Source organism: Phoca vitulina, unplaced genomic scaffold, assembly GCF_004348235.1.
Source record: "Phoca vitulina isolate PV1807 unplaced genomic scaffold, GSC_HSeal_1.0 scaffold42, whole genome shotgun sequence".
NCBI lineage: Eukaryota > Metazoa > Chordata > Mammalia > Carnivora > Phocidae > Phoca > Phoca vitulina.
Window position 1 is genome coordinate 11,487,311 of NW_022589745.1, and position 17,807 is coordinate 11,505,117.

The 17,807-nt window shown below is 43.7% G+C and overlaps 1 protein-coding gene across 1 annotated transcript in view; it reads left to right on the forward strand.

The window, feature by feature from the left end:
• The first annotated feature begins 14,750 nt into the window (after positions 1–14,750).
• DDX1 (DEAD-box helicase 1) overlaps positions 14,751–17,807 on the forward strand; it is a 34,657-nt gene continuing 31,600 nt past the window's right edge. Inside the window, exons 1-2 of the mRNA XM_032430067.1 lie at positions 14,751–14,966; positions 17,581–17,632. Of these exons, the coding sequence (XP_032285958.1) occupies positions 14,951–14,966; positions 17,581–17,632 (68 nt within the window). The 5' untranslated portion in view covers positions 14,751–14,950. The remainder of the gene's footprint in view (positions 14,967–17,580; positions 17,633–17,807) is intronic.

The window sequence follows — 17,807 nt, forward strand, 5'->3', positions numbered from 1 at the left end:
CTTCCCAGGCCGCTGTCGTTTTTGATTCACAGGAAGGAGGTGTGGTTAACTGGGCGTGGAAAGGAAATGCTGGATTAACCCTTTTAAGAGTAGGAAGTACAGTGACTATTGCCTGTCAGGGGTACGCCTTAGGTCCCGGTCCAGGGTACCCCTTGTTTATTAATCTGCTTGAGATAAACAAGTCTGAACCCCTCCTATCCAGCCAGCTTCTATAAAACAAAAATGGTAAAGTATCTTTAAGATGCTAGCTTTCATTTGTATATCTGTAGCCAAATACAAAGAGAGTGCAAACAGTGGTTTTTAAATAAACACCAAAAATTATGCAACTCAATAGATAAAGTCAATGAAAGGTGTCAGAGGAATGATGCTATAGGAGCTCAGAAAAGGCAACAAAGTTCACGGAATCAAGAGGAGTGGAGCTTGTCCTTGGTCTTTAACATTAAGTAGAATTTGAATCAAATCGAGAAGGTTTGGGGAGAGTATCTCAAGTAAGGGGGAATGGGGTCAGCAAAGACAGGCAGAAAAATACATAGTTGAAAGAACAGGCAGCTGAATATAACCCAGTAGGAAAAGGGTATGGAGGCAATAAACTTGAAATAATACATTGAGGACCTACTGGGAGGTAGTTAAAATGCCAGCCTCATTTGTTCATTTATTCATTTAACAAATGCCTCTATGTGGAAAACCCTATACTTGCAAGCAGAGTCTATCGTAACCCTAATGAATATACAGTGTACAAGAAATTAGCACTGTGTCACACTCAAAAGAAACACAAATACTGAAGATTTCTTGCAGGAATTATATTGCATAATATCCATTAAGATGCATTAGGCAGTAATGCAATTAAAAGCCTCAGCTGGGAAGCCTAGGGATCCCATTTCTTTCAAAGTTAAATGCTCAAAGCCTGCCCAATATCACCTGCCCGCTCCCCTTACTCTCTCACCTCACTCCTGCTCCTCACCCTTGGACCTACCACCTTCAGCCTCACTGACCTTGCTCTTTCTGAACACAGCAAGCACACTTCACTTCAGGGACTTTGCAAAAGTTGTTCCTTCTGTTTGGGAGGCTTTCTACCAAATATTTGTCTCTCTCTCTCCCTCATTTCCAAGTTTTTGTTCATATGTCACCTTCTCTCCGGAAGCCTACCCTGACTGCTTGTTTTTAAATTTGTAACCACCTTCCCTGAACTCCAGATCTCCAGATCCCCCTTACGTTCTGGGTTGTTGTTTTTTTTTTTTTTTTTCATAACACTTATCACCCACAATGCTATATAATGTATGTTTTGTTCTATTTTTGTATTGTCTGTCCCCATTCACTAAAATGTAGGCTCCACCAGGACAGAGTGCACTACTATATATGTACCAATGCTAAAATGGAAAAAAAAAAAACTCAGCTTTTCACCTGTGTAGGGTGAGTTTGTTACTTCTTATGTTCCCATTCCTACTTTTAGAAATATATCAAACATAATTTGTTTCTCTACCTGATATTTCTAATATCTAATTTTTTTTTAATTTCCTGCTGACTCTTGCTCAGCTTGTTTCTTTATGCACTCTGTGTGTGTGTCATTGTGAATTGGAATCCATTCTGGGAGCAGTTTTGGAGTTCTGGCTTGGATGGTGCCTTCCCCTGGAAAGACTTGCCTTCATTTTTGCAAGGCACCCGTGAGACTTGGATCTCCTTTAAATTAAGACTCTAAATCATTTCAGATGTTACAAATACTGTAAATTCAGGCAGGCTGTGGCCACAAATTCTCAAAGGAGACTTTTATAGCCACTCAGATTCCAAGCTGAGCAGACAAGTTTATTTGCTGTCTGCCTCTGTTTTAGGAGATTTTATGTTAATAGGGTTGCTCATCATGGATCCTAATTTTTTGTAGGTTGATCAGTGCTCCAGCTCCCCTCTCCTCACAAGTCTGAGGCCTTGACCCAGCCTCTCCATCCCACCGCACCTCTATCACCTGCCCTGAAATCTAAACTCATCCCTGAGGCGGCTATAATGACTTCACTGCTTCTTCTGTGGATTCTCCTGGCTGTTGCCAGGACTTGGGGATTCTTTTCCTTCTGACCAACTCATCCACTTATTTTAAAAGTTGTGTTTCTGCTTTTATATTCTAGCTAGCATTCTTGGGGTTTGTAAGAGTCTTTCAGGACGTCTTGTCTGACCCATTATCTGAAATGAACCTCCTGAACCTCACAGAGGGAAACACAATGGGGGTAGGCATTCTCCCCCAGCTTTGCCACAAATAGCCATGCAGCTCAGATGCACAGACCACAGATAGCAGCTCAACAGTGGCTCCAACGGGAGGCAACCGGCAGCATCCAAAAGAAATGGTCTTGTTTGTCAACATGTAGAAGACACCTCTGGGGCTCCCCAGAAATATTTGGGAGGGGAGTTTACAAATGGCTGAGGGTCCTGTGTCACCAGCTAAGAGTAAGACCAGTGAAATGACAGTGTTTCATGTTAGGATGATGACTACCATTCCTGTCCACAGTCTGGGGACACCTAGGAGGTCTCAAATAACACCAATAATTCAAGAATTCAAAAGGCAACTATAGAACCTAAATACTGTAATTTTTTGTGAACAGGAACGATGGCTTTTTAATCTCTATAAACCCAGCTTGAAGGCTGGCCCTGAATAAATTTTTCTTTTTTTTTTTTTAAAGATTTTATTTATTTATTTGACAGAAAGAGACACAGCGAGAGAGGGAACACAAGCAGGGGGAGTGGGAGAGAGAGAAGCAGGCTTCCCGCGGAGCAGGGAGCCCGATGCGGGGCTCGATCCCAGGACCCTGGGATCATGACCTGAGCCGAAGGCAGACGCTTAACGACTGAGCCACCCAGGCGCCCCCTGAATACATTTTTCTTGACTGCATGAATTTTTCATGGTTATTTTCCCACTGTTATAGATTAACCCTTTTTTGCTTAAAAGAGAAACTGCAACTTTTAAAAATCATTTATTTTCTCCAATAAAATAGTAATTTTCTCAAGGAAAATTTCTCTGGATAGCCCATTTATGAGCTATATTTTTTCCTACAGTTGTATTGAAATTATGGTCAAGTCCAGTTTATCCTTGAGTTTCTGCTAATGGAAACCTACAATGGGAATATTAACCAACAGAACAAGGATTCAATGAAGCCGATGAGGAATTAATAATGTGTTTGGTAGAGCAAAGTACTAACTTTTTAGAAGCTATTACAGAGGATCGGACACCCTCTACAAAGCTAAATTAAACACCAAGGATTAAGAACCATTTGAGGTAGAATTATTAAACGTCTTCCAATTTTAATGATGTTACCTCTTCAGTGGAATTTCATGCAGTGAATTGTTTCCTGGTGAAGTCCTTATCATTTTAGGTTTCTCTTTAGATAAAAATGTATACTCAGTGTTAAACTCTCAAAGTTTTTTAAGTTTAAATTGTTATATTCTGATACAGACATGAGATTAATGATTTTAAAAGAAGCTTTCCAACCTAATTAAGTCCTAAAGAAATTAACCAAAAGAAAAATTAAAGGCATTTAAGGGGAGACACAAATCTTTACCAAAGTTAGGTCACTGAGGAAGAAAACAGTATGTTAAAGTCAAATATACTGATATGCTAGGAATTGCTCTGGAATTGACATTGAACCTAAGAGGTAAAACTCAATAGTTTTTCAGTGAATGCACATTTATAGAATGGCATTTCTTCTACCCCAGTGGATCTTGACTTGTACAATCTTCCAATTCCTTCTCTGCCTCTGGCATAGACTCTAGATTCTGAAAAACTTCCTTTTGAATAACAGCTGTTACTGACTAGTTCTACTATTGCTTTGCACAAATTATTTAATCTATCTGTGCCTTGGTTTCCTAACTAAAGTAGGAAGACCTAAAGTAAGGCATTGTTCTGACAAAAATTCTGACCAAACTCTAGATGTTCTCCTCGAGTCGCACGTTCTTCTGACTGAGCCAGCCACGTGCCTCCTCTGAGTCTTCCTCTTGGGTCTATTAAAACATGTAGATTCTCTGGGACACCTGGGTGGCTCAGTCGGTTAAGTGGCTGCCTTAGGCCCGGGTCGTGATCCCAGGGTCCTGGGATCGAGTCCCACATCGGGCTCCTTGCTCAGCAGGGAGCCTGCTTCTCCCTCTCCCACTCCCCCTGCTTGTGTTCCCTCTCTCACTGTCTCACTCTGTCAAATAAATAAATAAAATCTTTAAAAAAATAAAAATAAAACATGTAGATTCTCAGCACAAATGATATTGTCCACCCCCTTCTCCCACCACTAAAAAGCTTAAACATTAAAAAAATTTTCTAACACCTCAAGATACATTCCTAAGATGGTCCCAGTGTCCCCCTTACCCCAATGTGCTTGTTTGAAAAAGCTAGAACTGTTTGTTCTAGCCAACACCTGGCATAGGCCCCTGACCACCCATTCTCATTCCCTAAAATGAATTTACAATGGTGAATCCTCCCTCTGTCCCTTTGAGGTGTATATATATATATTTCCTGCAACTCAGGAGTGTCTTTCCCAAGGACCTGAAAGCTTTCCTTTGAAATGTAATCCTCAGGAAGGACAGGGCCTCTGTGTTGGAAGTCTCTGTGTAAGGATAGAATCCTAACTTCCATAATTGCCAGCTAACACAGATGGCCTAAAATGCAATTACACTGACCAACCCTTTGTAATTTTTCACTTCCCTGACTTTGCTTAACCTTCCACCGGTTCCCTTCCCTATTCCCTGATTTTCTTTTTAAAATGTTCAGCCAAACCTGTATAAATCAAAGTTTACTTAGTTCATTCTGCACTTTCTTTAATGCAACAATGTATTACTGATTAAAACCTGTCCTTACCACTTTAACCAGTGTCTGGCTCGTTTTATCTTTGACAATTCAAGAAGTGAGAAAAAAAAATGTTTTAAATACAATAAGATATAAAATAAAATAAATAAAATAATATAGTAGACATCTAAGAATAAAGCCATGAACTCAACATGACCAAGTAGATAAGCTCTAAAAAAAAAATCAGTTCTAAAATCATCTCACTACATATGTGGTCCAGGGATGCCCACATCCATCAAAACGTGTTTAAGTGCACATTTCTGGACTCCATTTCAGATGGGAGCAATCAAAATTCCTGATAGCGAGACCGAGGAATCTGCAGTTGAAAGAGCTCCCCAGAGTAATTCTGATCTACTTGAGTTTAAAGATCAGTGGCCTAATCAAGTATAAATGTGCAGGTGAAAAATTTCTTCTAAACAAGCAGGTAGGGCATAGTACTTATTCTGTTGGCCTTAGGACTTATTAGGTAAGATTTCTCAAATAAAAATTAGGAGTGGAGGGTGGGGAGGGAAAAGAGCAGGTATGGAATTCTGCCCTTTTCTCATCAGAACCCACAAAAATAGGAAAGAAGTCTAGGCCAAAGGACCGCAAGTCTTCCAGTCCTTCCATGGGGGGATATAGTCCCTTGAATGGATGCATGAAGCTTATATGTCCCCTGTTCTTGAATCTGCATTGGGTCTGTGCATGATTGCTCTTACATCTGAGCCTAGACTTAAGGCTTAGCAGCTTCTGTTTCCTCCCTCTTAGATTCCTGAGCTGCCAAGAAGGCCGGGCTATGCTACGGGAGAGAGAGGCCCAGTGGAGAGGCCAAAGGGAGGTGACTGGCAGCATCCAAAAGAAATAGAGTTGTTTGCCAACCTGCTGCCTTGCCTTTAATCTTTTTTCTCAACTGATGCTAACACCATTCACCCAGTTATCCCCACTAGAAACTCAGGAGTAGTACCAATGCCTTTCCTCCTCTCTCATTTATCCCACTTTCTCTACCTGCCACGCTGCCCCCAGTCAAATCCAACACTGCCAGTTTAATGATATTGCTCTTACCTGTCGCTTCCTGTCTGACATTCTTTCATGGTCCTGGTTCAAGTTTCAGTTACTTCTTATGTGTGTTACTGGGATAACCTGGTAGTGGTGCTCTACAAATACATTCTTCACAAGACCCCCAGAAAGAGTTATAGAAAATGAAAATCTGATCATATCACTGCCTTGCTTGCTTTAAATCTGCTTCACCCACAACAGTGGTTCTCAAACTGTTGTCCCCAGACCAGCAGCATCAGCATCAGCATCACCTGGGAACTTGTGAGAAATGCCAATGAGAGGTCTACTAACCCCAGACCTACAGAATCAGAAACTCTGGGGAGGAGGGCCCCACGTCTGCATTTTAGCAAGCCCTCCAGGAGATTCTGAGGCACACTGAGGGTTGGGAAACACTGACTTACCAGATTAAACCAATCTTCTTCATCTGACAGACATAGTCCTCCCTGATCTAATCCGGGTCCAACTGCTGTAGCCTTATTTGTATCCATTGGATGATTTGAACTTGACATCTGAAGAATGGAGAAATGTTTGTTATGTTCAGGTGTAGGAGCTCATCTCCAAAAATGCCCACCAACAATTCCAGCCTCATTTTATCCATGCTCTTGTGTAGCTCCCTCCACAGGGAAGAGGGCTTGTCCATGTAACCAGTAGGATATTGTGGCAACAATGGTATGAGACACGGGGCAGGGAAATATGGAATGTGTAGTGGAAGAAAGTGGCTGTAAATAATAGCTATGACTAGGGGCGCCTGGGTGGCTCAGTCTGAAGTGTCTGCGTTCGGCTCAGGTCGTGATCCCAGGGTCCTGGGATCCAGCCCCGCATCAGGCTCCCTGCTCAGCGGGAAGCCTGCTTCTCCCTCTCCCACTCCCCCTGCTTGTGTTCCCTCTCTCGCTGTGTCTCTCTCTGTCAAAAAAATAAATAAAATCTTTTAAAAAAAAATAGCTATGACCATGTGACCAGTTTCAGAAATGTCACTACAATTGTCATGAGTATTTCTTCCCTATTTTGTTATGAATGTGTGTGTGTTACACATACACGCTAAGCAAATATATTTCCTTTCCTCTATTATCCCTTTATCATGTAACATAAGATGTATTTATTTTATGTCCTAGTATTTAAGTATTGTTAACTTAACATAATGGTATTCAAATGAGAAGATACCAAGAAGAGTAAACATCATGCAAGGACTTTGCATCCTCATCTGGGGAAAGGGTTAGTGAGTTTTCAGTTGTACACAGGACAGTTCTATCATGTTAGCTGGGAGTGTGACCTTGTCATTGTCTTTGTTTGGAGATTAAGTATAGTTTAAGAAGATACACATGGGGGCCAAGTTGACAAGGGGTGAATTTGCGGTGCTTAATTTTATACATCAACTTGTCTGGGTAACATTGGGCCTCATTCAATCAGTGGAAGGCCTTGACAGAACACAAGGCTGACCTCCCACAAGGAAGAGGAAATTTTGCCAGCAGACAGCCTTCAGACCTGAACTGCATTATCAGCAGTTCCTGGTTCTCCAGTCTGATAACCCATCGTATAGATTTTGAACTTACCAGCCTCTGTAATTGCGTGAGTTAATTTCTTAAGTCTCTTTCTTTATATATATATATATGTATATATATACATACATATATATGTATATATATATATATATATATATATATATACACATACACATACATATGTATGTATATATATACATCCTTTTGGTTCTGTTCTCTGGAGAACTCTAATACATGGCCACACAAATTTATACCCTGTCCCACATGTTTTTCTTGTAATGAAGTGTTACCACTCATGTTTCAAGTGGTAATATCTAGAATCCCCTTGAACCTGGACAGATCTTTATAAATGCCTCAATTCATAGAATAGGGAGGAAGGGATACTGCTTGACTTCAGAAGCTTGGTCATTAAAGATGACCTGGTCCTTGGGATGCTGCCTTTGGAATATAAACATTATGTTGTGAGGGAGTCCAAGTCACATGGAGAGGCCAAGTTGGCCAACAGCCCCAGCCAGGGTGTCGATGACATGAGAGCATCAATGACATCATGGGAGTGAAGGAACCTTCGAATGATTCCAATGCCTAGGCTTTGAGTCTTTCAGTTGAAATGATAGGTATTGAGGAACAGAGGTAAGTCATTCCTGCTGTGCTCTGCAAAGGTTCCTCACCCATAAAATCTATGGGCATAGTAAATGGATATTTTATGCCACTACATTTTGGGGTAATTTGTTATGCAGCCAAAGTACCTGGAACATCACTATTCAGAGCTATACTTAAAGCAGCCACCATGAATTCCCAGTCTTATTATTGTAATATCATAGGAACCTATGACCAGGTAGTATAAATTTCCTTATTCACAATTATTTTCTCCAGGCATTTTGAAGAATTCTTGGCCATCTTTCTTATTGCCCCTGCTGCTGCTGCTGCTTCTTTTTTTTTTAATATAGCACGTTGTCTTGTTTCAGCCAGCTTTAAATAAAAATCACAGACCTTGTTAACAAGAAAACCTGTGATCAGTTTCACAGACAGGAAGGGGGTGCCGGGAAGCAAGGACACCAGGAGGGAGGCTGAAAAAGCAAGCCTGAAGCCTGTGTGCAGATGCAAAATGGCTCTCTTCTGTGGGTAATGGAACTCAGGGGTCCTGGCAGATTCCGGGCAGCTGGATTCAGAACATTTTTCTGGTGCACAGTCTGTTCTTAAACACCCACAACCTCCAGGCCATGTTCTCTTGCTCAGGCTCCAAGTGTCATGCCATCTCCCCAAGAGCCATCAGCATCACTCACAGGGGCTGATGAGCACTCAAGATGGCGGGCGTGGGAGAGAGAGTGGCATTCATTGCCTGCCGGCCAGTTAGCACCCAACCATAAATCCTGTCCCTGCCTGGCTAGCTTATAATGAGACCGACACTGTTAGTGAGATCTCTTTTTCTGTTTTACAGTCCCTCTGGAACTCATCTGGGTTGTCCTTTGTCTCCCTCTCCCCGTATATCTGGAGTGATGGACTTTATAGCCACTTCTTCAGGGGATAGAGAATTATAGATCTCTGGATTTATGTCTGTTTGCCAGGCCCTCTCTGGTCCCTGCACCATAAGGTGAATGCTGGGGCAGCGAGAATGATGTTGCATTCTAATAGATCTGGACCAGCTTCTGACAGCTTATTTTGACCAAAGCATAAAATTCAATGATTGTTGCTCAGCTTAGAAGCTATAGGAAATTCAGAGGGAAAAAAGAGGATGTTTAAACGTGAACCTCCCCGTCTCCAAACTGCTTTCTGAGTAAGGCAAATGGAGAAAAACAGGGTAAGCTAAGGCCAGCAAATTTAATAACAACAATGGCTGATCTGGAAGGAACACGATTTGTCCCAGATGATGCTGTATGAAAATACTGTTTCCTGATTTTGAGGGATTACCACCTGCTACTTGAATAGATCAGGGGTCTGTTATGAAAGCGAGGGGGTGTGGTCGCCAGCCTCTAAGACGGCCCCCAAATGATCCTTATCTACTGGCACTGACACCTCTTTGTATTTCCACGCTGAACACGACTTTGTGACCAATAAAGCACTGCAGAAGTGACTGTGTGATTCTGATGGCTAGCCCATGAAAGATACCACACACTCTATCTTGTTCTGTAGGACCACTTGTTCTGGTGGCAAGGGAGCGGGGTTTGGGGGGTGGGGCACCAGCAGCCATACCCTGAGAACATTCAAGCAGCCAAGGAAGAGGTCTATGTGGACAAGAGAAGCCTCCTGCTAACAGCCACACAGTCATGAGAGCGAGCTACCTTTACAAACTGAGCCTCCCTCCCCAGCCTCAGATGATTGCAATCCCCACCAGCAGACTGACTACAATAACAAGAATGACTGTCAGCAGAAGTGCCCGGCCAGGCTGCTCCTGAATTTCTGTTCTAGAGAAACTGTGAGTGATAATAAACGGTTACTGTTTTAAGTCCCTAGATTGTGGGGCAACTTGTTTTGTAGCAAGAGATACCTAATGGGGATATATCAATTAGGGTTAGATTTGGCTGTGTGGGACAAAGAGCCCAAAACAAGTAAGATAGATGTTTATTTCTCTCCCATGTAAGAAATCTCGAGTCACAGTTTTGGCTAGTGTGGTGCTGCTTACTAGGGACACAAGCTACTTCTCCCTTTTTGTTCTGCCATCCTCAATATATGGCTCTCTTCTCATGGTTCAGTATGGCTGCTCAAACTCTAGCCATCATGTCCACAGTCCAGCCAACAGGAAGGAAGAAGAGCAAGAAGAATATATCACCTCTCTTAAGGAGCCTTTTCTGTGTATGCCATTGGCCAGAACACAGGCATATGGCTGTGGAGGCTGGGGAGTCCTTATTCTGGGCAGCCATACGTCCAACTAAGAGTCAGAAATTTAAGGAAAAAGAGAAATAAATATCAGGGCAAACTAGCAGTATTTGCTAGCTGGGGATTGGCATCAAACAGGATTTGCTGCTAGGTGCTAGCTTAGCTGAATCTCAGTAACAACCAGGAGTTTGCTGAGAAGATAGGGGTGGTTATACTTTATATGTCTGTACACTCTTTGCCAATCCCTGCCTCAAAAGATTGAGTCTGTTTTCCCTTTTTATGAATCTGGGCTGGCCACATGATTTGTGTTAATCAACAGAATGTGACAAAAGTGACAGTTACTACTTCCCAGGCTGATTTAAGAAATATGCAGCATCTGCTTTCTATCTTTAGAACACATCCTCTTGGAGCCCAGCTACCGCGTGGGAAGTCTGTCTTCCCGGGACGAGTTTTGCTGTGAGAAGATCCAAGCTGGCCTGTGGAGAGAGGGAGACCATGTATGGGAGCACTGTGGCACCCACACAGCAGAGAAGTCTTCTCAGACCTTCCAGCCCAGCCAGATGCCTGCTGAAGGCAGCTCACAGAATCATAAGCAAAGACATTGGTTATTGTATTCATTTTGGAATGGATGTTACACAGCAAGAGATAACCGAAACTAAAAATGAAAGGCTATGCTAGAGAGAGGAAGCAGCATAAGAAAATACACAGCTGTAAGAGGCAATCTGGTGTATGTAAGGAATCCTACATCATTTAATTTGCTGGAGGGTGAAATGGCCCTAAGTCATCATCTGGAAGTAAACAGGAGGCTGGGTATGGAGGGTCTGGTGTGTGCCATACTAAGGAGGGTGGGTTCAGGAGCCTTACCAACTATGAACTGTATCAAAGGGAAGGGGGTTTCCTATTGGAAGGTTGGCCACATGAGGTTTACTGATAGCAGGATTCAGGATCTGGAGCCAAGTACTCTAGAGTCCTCTCTTCTCCTAACCTGTGGATGGGAGGGCAGACTCCCTGGGCAGCATTGGAGGAGGCAGAAGCTTGTGGTTTCATGTACGGAATGATGGGTGGGTTTGTATCATATGAAGAAGGACTTGGGTTTGTATCATGAAGATAGTGCATTTTCTGATCAACTTCTTTTACATTAAGACAACTTTTTCTCCCTTACTGCTTCCATCGTCTTGGGGGTTGGATCCTTAGGAACTAGGCAGCTTGCTTTATCTTTATCAAGAACCAGACTGAGATCTGAGGAGGGGGTTGGGTGTCCATCAAAAGGTCAAAGTAAACAACCTGATTTGACTTCTATTTCCTAGGCTGGATTCAGGGTCACTGTATATGACACATTTCGTTCTTATTTTTGGTTGTGAGGAAATGACCAGGTATTCAAGGACTGTTTTTGATGGTGCCTTCACGACCCAGGCCAAAAATGTCTCCTCCTTAGAGACACAACTGGTTGCTTATTGCTCTATTCTAGATCATTTGAAAACATTTTCTGAATGACGCATTACACCAAATCCGTACCAATGAATGTTTCATCTCCGTTCTTTTCTGTACCTATTGGCAATGTGTTAGGTTGCAAGCAAGAGAGAATTATCAGTGGCTTAAGTACATAAGGCATTCTCAAACCACAAGAGATCTAGAGGTAGCCAGACCTGGGCTGGCAACTTGGATTACCATTGTCATCAAGGATCCAACCTCCTCCTATTTTGTTTCAATAGCCATAGCATGAAGCTTTCATCTGCATGACGCATTGCTGTCTTTCCACGCACCATGTCCAGGTCCCAGGAGGAAGAAGAGCACATGCCAGTCAGGTCTTTATCTTCTAAAGAGTCCCTACATGGGACTTCCATTTACATCTCTCCAGGCGGAACCGGGGCTCATGGCTATCCCTCTCTACAGGGGAGTTGGCAAAGGTGATTAGTTTTTTCTTTTCTTTTCTTTCTCCCAGTCTGTATAATAGAGAAGATCAAGGAGGAAGGGGACTGTGTGTGGCTTTCGGGTGGCCAGTCGACAGAGTCCTTCACTGGACTCCTTCTCTTTACACTGTCCTGGGTTTCTGAAGGGCATATTTCCCAGGCCTGTCTTAGTAGTTGCAAAATCAACCGTAGGTTCTTGAAAATACACAGCACAGTCTTTCTGGGTACATGGATTATGTACTAAAATTCCACCACAACATGACTATTGGGGTTCAAAAGACCCAAGTACATAAAATGTGGGGTTCTATGTGAGGTTCTAGAAATAAATGTGGGGGGAAAGTCCTAGCTAGTAGTTTTAAATCCAGTGCAAACTCTACCAAGGCTCAGCTGCAGTTTGGCGCCACCTGCTGGTGGCTGTCATCCCACCTAAAGACCTAGGAGTGGCTGGTTTTCTGGGATTCTAGGACTTTCCCTGGTAGTAGGCCTCCACGTTATCAGCTTGTTCTGGGAAGAGTAGACCAGCAGCATACTGGACTGGGGGCACTCATCCTCTGTCTCTTGGTTTAGTGAAGGAATTGCCTGCCATTTCTTTGCCTGGCCTTGTCCTTACCTGCCAAAGTGGGTAGCCAATCACATTTTATCCCAGTTCACATTGTTCAGGGTATTACCACACCCCCACACACCGCCCCCCACTGATATTTATTAAAGTAGTATGTTAAATGAGCTAAACCTGATAGAGCATAAGCAGAAAACATCATTCCTTCCCTTCAAACCCTCTCTATGGGCTATTTCTTTCCCTGACCTAGATAGAGCCTCTGGCAACTTCCAAAGCTTTTCTGGTTACTCTCAGATAATGAAAAGTGGTCTGGTTTCTTCCATCACAATGAGAGCCTCATTTCTTTAATTAAATGAGCAAGTCCAGTGTAATGATCAAACTTCACAACTTGAACCAAAATTGTAGCTTCCTCCCTCCCCGGGTTGGCAATGGGGTGGAGTGTGTGGTCAGTCTCTGCTCTCCCCTCTCCCATTAGCTGTTGTTTCTGGTGTCTGGAGAGAGAAAAAGTCATGTGTGCTGGGGGAGATACCTACCTTCATCTGGCTGTTGCCATGTAATCTGATTCTGGGGCTCTCTGGTTCAGTCATGTGCAAGGTTGATTCTCGGAGGGGGTACTTTCTGTGGGTATCTTGGAGATTCTTTTGTTGGTATCTTCCCGGTGCAACTCACTTGAGGCAGGTGATACTGCTTCTCTGCTTAGAAGGTAGGAATTCAACAGGGCTCTTTGGGAGCCTGCCTGCTGTGTCACTTAGCTTCTCCAGGTAGCTCTTTGGAGCACATTTCCTTTGAAGATAGCTTCAAGTCCATTCCCACAGGTCCAGGGAGCCCTTGGGGGAAAGGTCACACGTGTCCCCCCACAGGTGTTGGAAACGTGCCCTGCTCCCACAGCAGCCTTGTCCTTCCCTTTGTCTCTGCCTGCCACAGCTTCTCACAGCATGTCTAATGCTTCCCAAAGCCCAGAGATCAAAAATTCTCTGAGTAGTCCCCTAGAAAACACTTTGTCTTGAGAGAGAAAAATGCCATAGGATGTCAACAACTCTCTTCAGAGAAATCTCTTTTTCTTATACTTTCAATCCTTTCACACATTCAAGGTGGGGATTGGCTAAAGGCAAATCCTGCATGGTATGTGATCTCATGTCTGTCTTTAGAATGTGGCATCTATTCAGAATTGCTACATTGCATAACTCTCAGGGGTATCATTTGTAGAAATATATATAAAATGTGTGAGGTTATAGAATATAATGTAAGTGGTGCCCCCTGGAGGTGTGAAGCTCCAGGGCCGAACGGAATGTATCGTCCTTGGCTTTTGGAGCTTCAGGCGAATCCTGTTACACGTAACAGTAACACAGCTAACACATATCATCACCATGCGCTATGCTTTACCTATTTTGTTGAATCTTCGTAACAATCCTATCAGGCAGGTACTATTATTCATGGGTATTTTACGGATGAGTAAACGGAAGCCCAGACTTGTTAAGGTTACACAGGTTACTCAGGAAGTGGGGGTCCTGCAGTTGTACTTCTAACTCGGTCCACGCATCTTGCCTGAGGGGTTCACTTTCCTTCGTGTCGTCCCGGGGCAGCCTAAAGATGGTACAGCACGCACCCTGCAGTGATGCGCACAAGGCTCAGACGCCACGCTGCCTCGTAGTAACTGTGTGTGGCTTTAGATGAGTTAAACTTTCCTGAATCTTCGGTCCTCATCTAAAAATACTAACACTACCTGACAGGAGGTGTGGTAGGATTAAACATTCATTTACTCTTCCTCTCTGCAAAGAGAAAGGAGTCAAAAAGGCACGGCAGTCAAATAACCTTGGATTGCTCAGTACATCAGACCCCGTGTCGGGGAGGTGGGGAGACCCAAATCAAAAGCCTTAAGTGAATGTCTTGGGTGCTCATCTTCAGAGGTTGGGGGTGCTCAGAGAGGCTGCGGAGAGGGCCATGTTTTAGTATCAGATCATCCTGGGCCACTGTGTGCCCCTCATCACAATACGTCTGGTTCCTCACGTGTGGAAAAGTGGTCCTGGTGACACGTGGCACGCTCTAAGTAAACGGAAACCATTAGCACGGCTAATGATGATGACGGGTCCCTGCGGAAGGCGGGGTCCCTGCGGAAGGCGAGGTCCAGCTGAACCTGGGCAACGCGCGGCGCGCTCCAGGGCGGGCCTTTTCTTCGGCCGGAACGGTTCTCCCGGGGCTGGGGTCCTGCCCGGACTCGGAAAGCCGCAGACCGAGGGCCGGAAGCGCGCGCTGCCACTGCGAAGCGTGTCCGTGCGGAGGGAGGGAGTGAGAGCGAGCGAGCGGAGCCGCGCACGACCAGGCGAAGATGGCGGCCTTTTCTGGTGCGTCTTTGGAGCGGGGCGGGGGCTGCGGGCGGCTCCATCCGCGCCCCGGTGCTGGGGCAGCCCTCGGGGAGCCATGGGACGGGGGCGGACAGGTGCGGCGCGGCCCGGGAGGGAGCTGTCCGCAGCGGTCTCGGAACTGCGGGGAGACCCCTCGCGGGGGCCGGGCCGGTGCGCCTCGGTGTTGGCGAGTGCCTTTTTCTCTAGGGGCTGGCCGGGCGCCCCCTGCTCCCCCTCGTCTTCCTGCCCGGCCGTTGGCTGGCCTGCCCGCCCGCCCGGGGACCCGCGATGCGGCGGCGGAGCGCTAGGCCTCCTGCCCGTTCGACGTGGCAGCGGTGCTCGGGGACCCTTTTCTGCGCGCGCCTGGGGCTCGGCCCGGCCGACGGGCGGCGGCGCGTGGGCAGGGCTCAGCCGGACGTGACCGTCCTGCCTCTGTCAGTCTTTCCAAGCCTTTCTGGAACGAAAAGCGCCAGGCACACGTCTACTATTTATTTGTTGTTAAACGCTGTGATAGCAGCATTAACGTTAAATATTGAAGCACGTTCGTCCGCATACACACTCGCGCAGCATACGTTTTGAAAGCTCATTTGTTCTTTATTTGCTGTATGATCCCCTCCTTTATTCCAAACAGTAATTCGAGGTGGCATATTTAACCCCAGAGTTGTGATTTTTCCCTCTTCTTTGTCATCCTTTTTACATCCATAATTTTACGAAGCTTCCATAAACGTTATACATACTAAAGGTGGTGGATTTATGTAACCGTAAATGTATCAAGTTAGGCCTGATATCGTTTAATGTTCTGAACCTATTAAGATGACTTCTGATATAACACAGTACTGTGCTTCCTTCAGTTTACTCCTGTAAGAACGTTAGGAATTCCACATCCTTAAGTCACCAGAGAGGATTTCTGGTTAGTGTTAGTTGCATCTCCTAAATGGAGGCGAGGCGGCGTCCACTTAGAGTGGTAGCTGGTTTTCTTTCCCCGGCTCTCCTAAAACAAGATTTTAGAGCCTGAGATGTTAGAGCAGTTCCAGATTGTCATTTTATAGGTTTGCTTCTTTGGGAGTCAGGCACAAATTTCAAGAATGTTAGAGTCTGTGATAGGAAATAAAGACGTGGAATCACAGAACATGAATATTCCTGTTTTTCCCTTAAATAGTAAAGTGTTCTATTTAGAGAAAACATGGTTCCAAAGCAAACATGCAGAGAACAGGACTAGGATGGAACAAGACGTCTAGAATTTGCTGAAAGCAGTCTGGTCGCTGCGCGCAGTATCCCATTTCACAGGCAGCTTGAGCTCGCAGTAGAGACTGCAGCATATTTAAGACCATCACTCCCCTTTTTTCAAGCACTTAGATTGTAGAGAGAGAATATAGCTGGACTCTAATGGGAGCAATTCTTAGAAAGGTCTGCTTGGATATACAGCTTCAGATCTTGATTAGTTTTTTGATCTGTGGATTTTCCTGGGGAGATTTAGAGGTAGGAGAACTTTTTTTGAAAACGATTTTCATACTTACCCATATAGTTAATATTTATATTAACTAGTTGACTATGTACTAAAGTTTTAGTGTTGTACCTATTATGTTAATTGCTAGTATGATTCTTCTCACATGCAAAGAAAGCTGTTTTTCCGGTGCATATATTCAATCTGTAAATTTGTGCCTTTTCACAAATAATTATAAGAAATAAAAAATTTCCAAATTGGTTATCTCTGGGGCTTAGGAATGTTTGAGTGTTGTTAATTTTTTAATAGAAATATGTATTTTTGTAGTAATAATAAAAGCTTCATTTTGTAAATGCAGACTTAAAAATTACTTATTTGGAAAGCAGGTCTACACAATCCAACTAACTACATGTGTAACTACCCTCTACAGTTCATTTGAGAAATGACAAAAATGACAAAATACAATCAGAAATAACCAAATCTATTAATTTAGGACTGGCTTCAAAGTGCATTATTTAAATATCTGAACAATTAAGAACAGTAGTTCTTCAGCTGTGACTTCCAGTTACTCAAGTTTTCACTCGGCCCCTCCCTTTTTAGTTAGCCAGAGTTTGATTGATTATGGTTGCCAATAAGTGTGGGCCTCTCTCTCCACTTGGCTGTCCACTTTTCTCAGATCACTGAGGCTAATCACATGGTCCGCAAATAGTCAAGGCACATGACTTCCACATTATTTCTGTATAAAACAACCAAGATGTTGGTTGAGAAACCTCTCTCCAACTCTGGCGGATTTTTCACCAGTCATAGGAAGGAAGCACTCACTGGTGGCTACTGTGTATCGAGTGACGACTGTGTCAGATGTATTACGTGTTACCAACTGTAATCTTCCTGTAGCCCTGCAAGGCAGGTCACGTTAGTGTGATTTTGTGTGGAGAAAATAGGTTTATAGCTTCGTAAGCTCTGGAGCTCACTTAAGGTCGCTTTGCTGGTGAGGGTTTGTATTTTAACTCAAGTCTGTTAACTATACTCTTTTAATGGTGCCATAGTCTGGAGGTACTAAATAGCAACTATGCTCCAAAGCCTTTTCCCTTTTCTTTCAACAGTAATTTTAAAAGCAGTATTATTTAAGTTTAATATGTTCAGTTTTTTAAAGTGAATTTTTATTTTCAGAGATGGGTGTTATGCCTGAGATTGCTCAAGCTGTGGAAGAGATGGATTGGCTGTAAGTACACAAAGCTTAAATGTACCTGTGACAACAATGTTCAGTAATTTAAACAGTGGCTAGTCAACTTACAAAATATTTTTGAGTCTAGTTGAGTAACTAAAATTCAGTTTTTCTTAAGATTCTCTTAAATTATAGAAAGCTTCCTTTTTAAACTTTGATTTATTTTTAACTG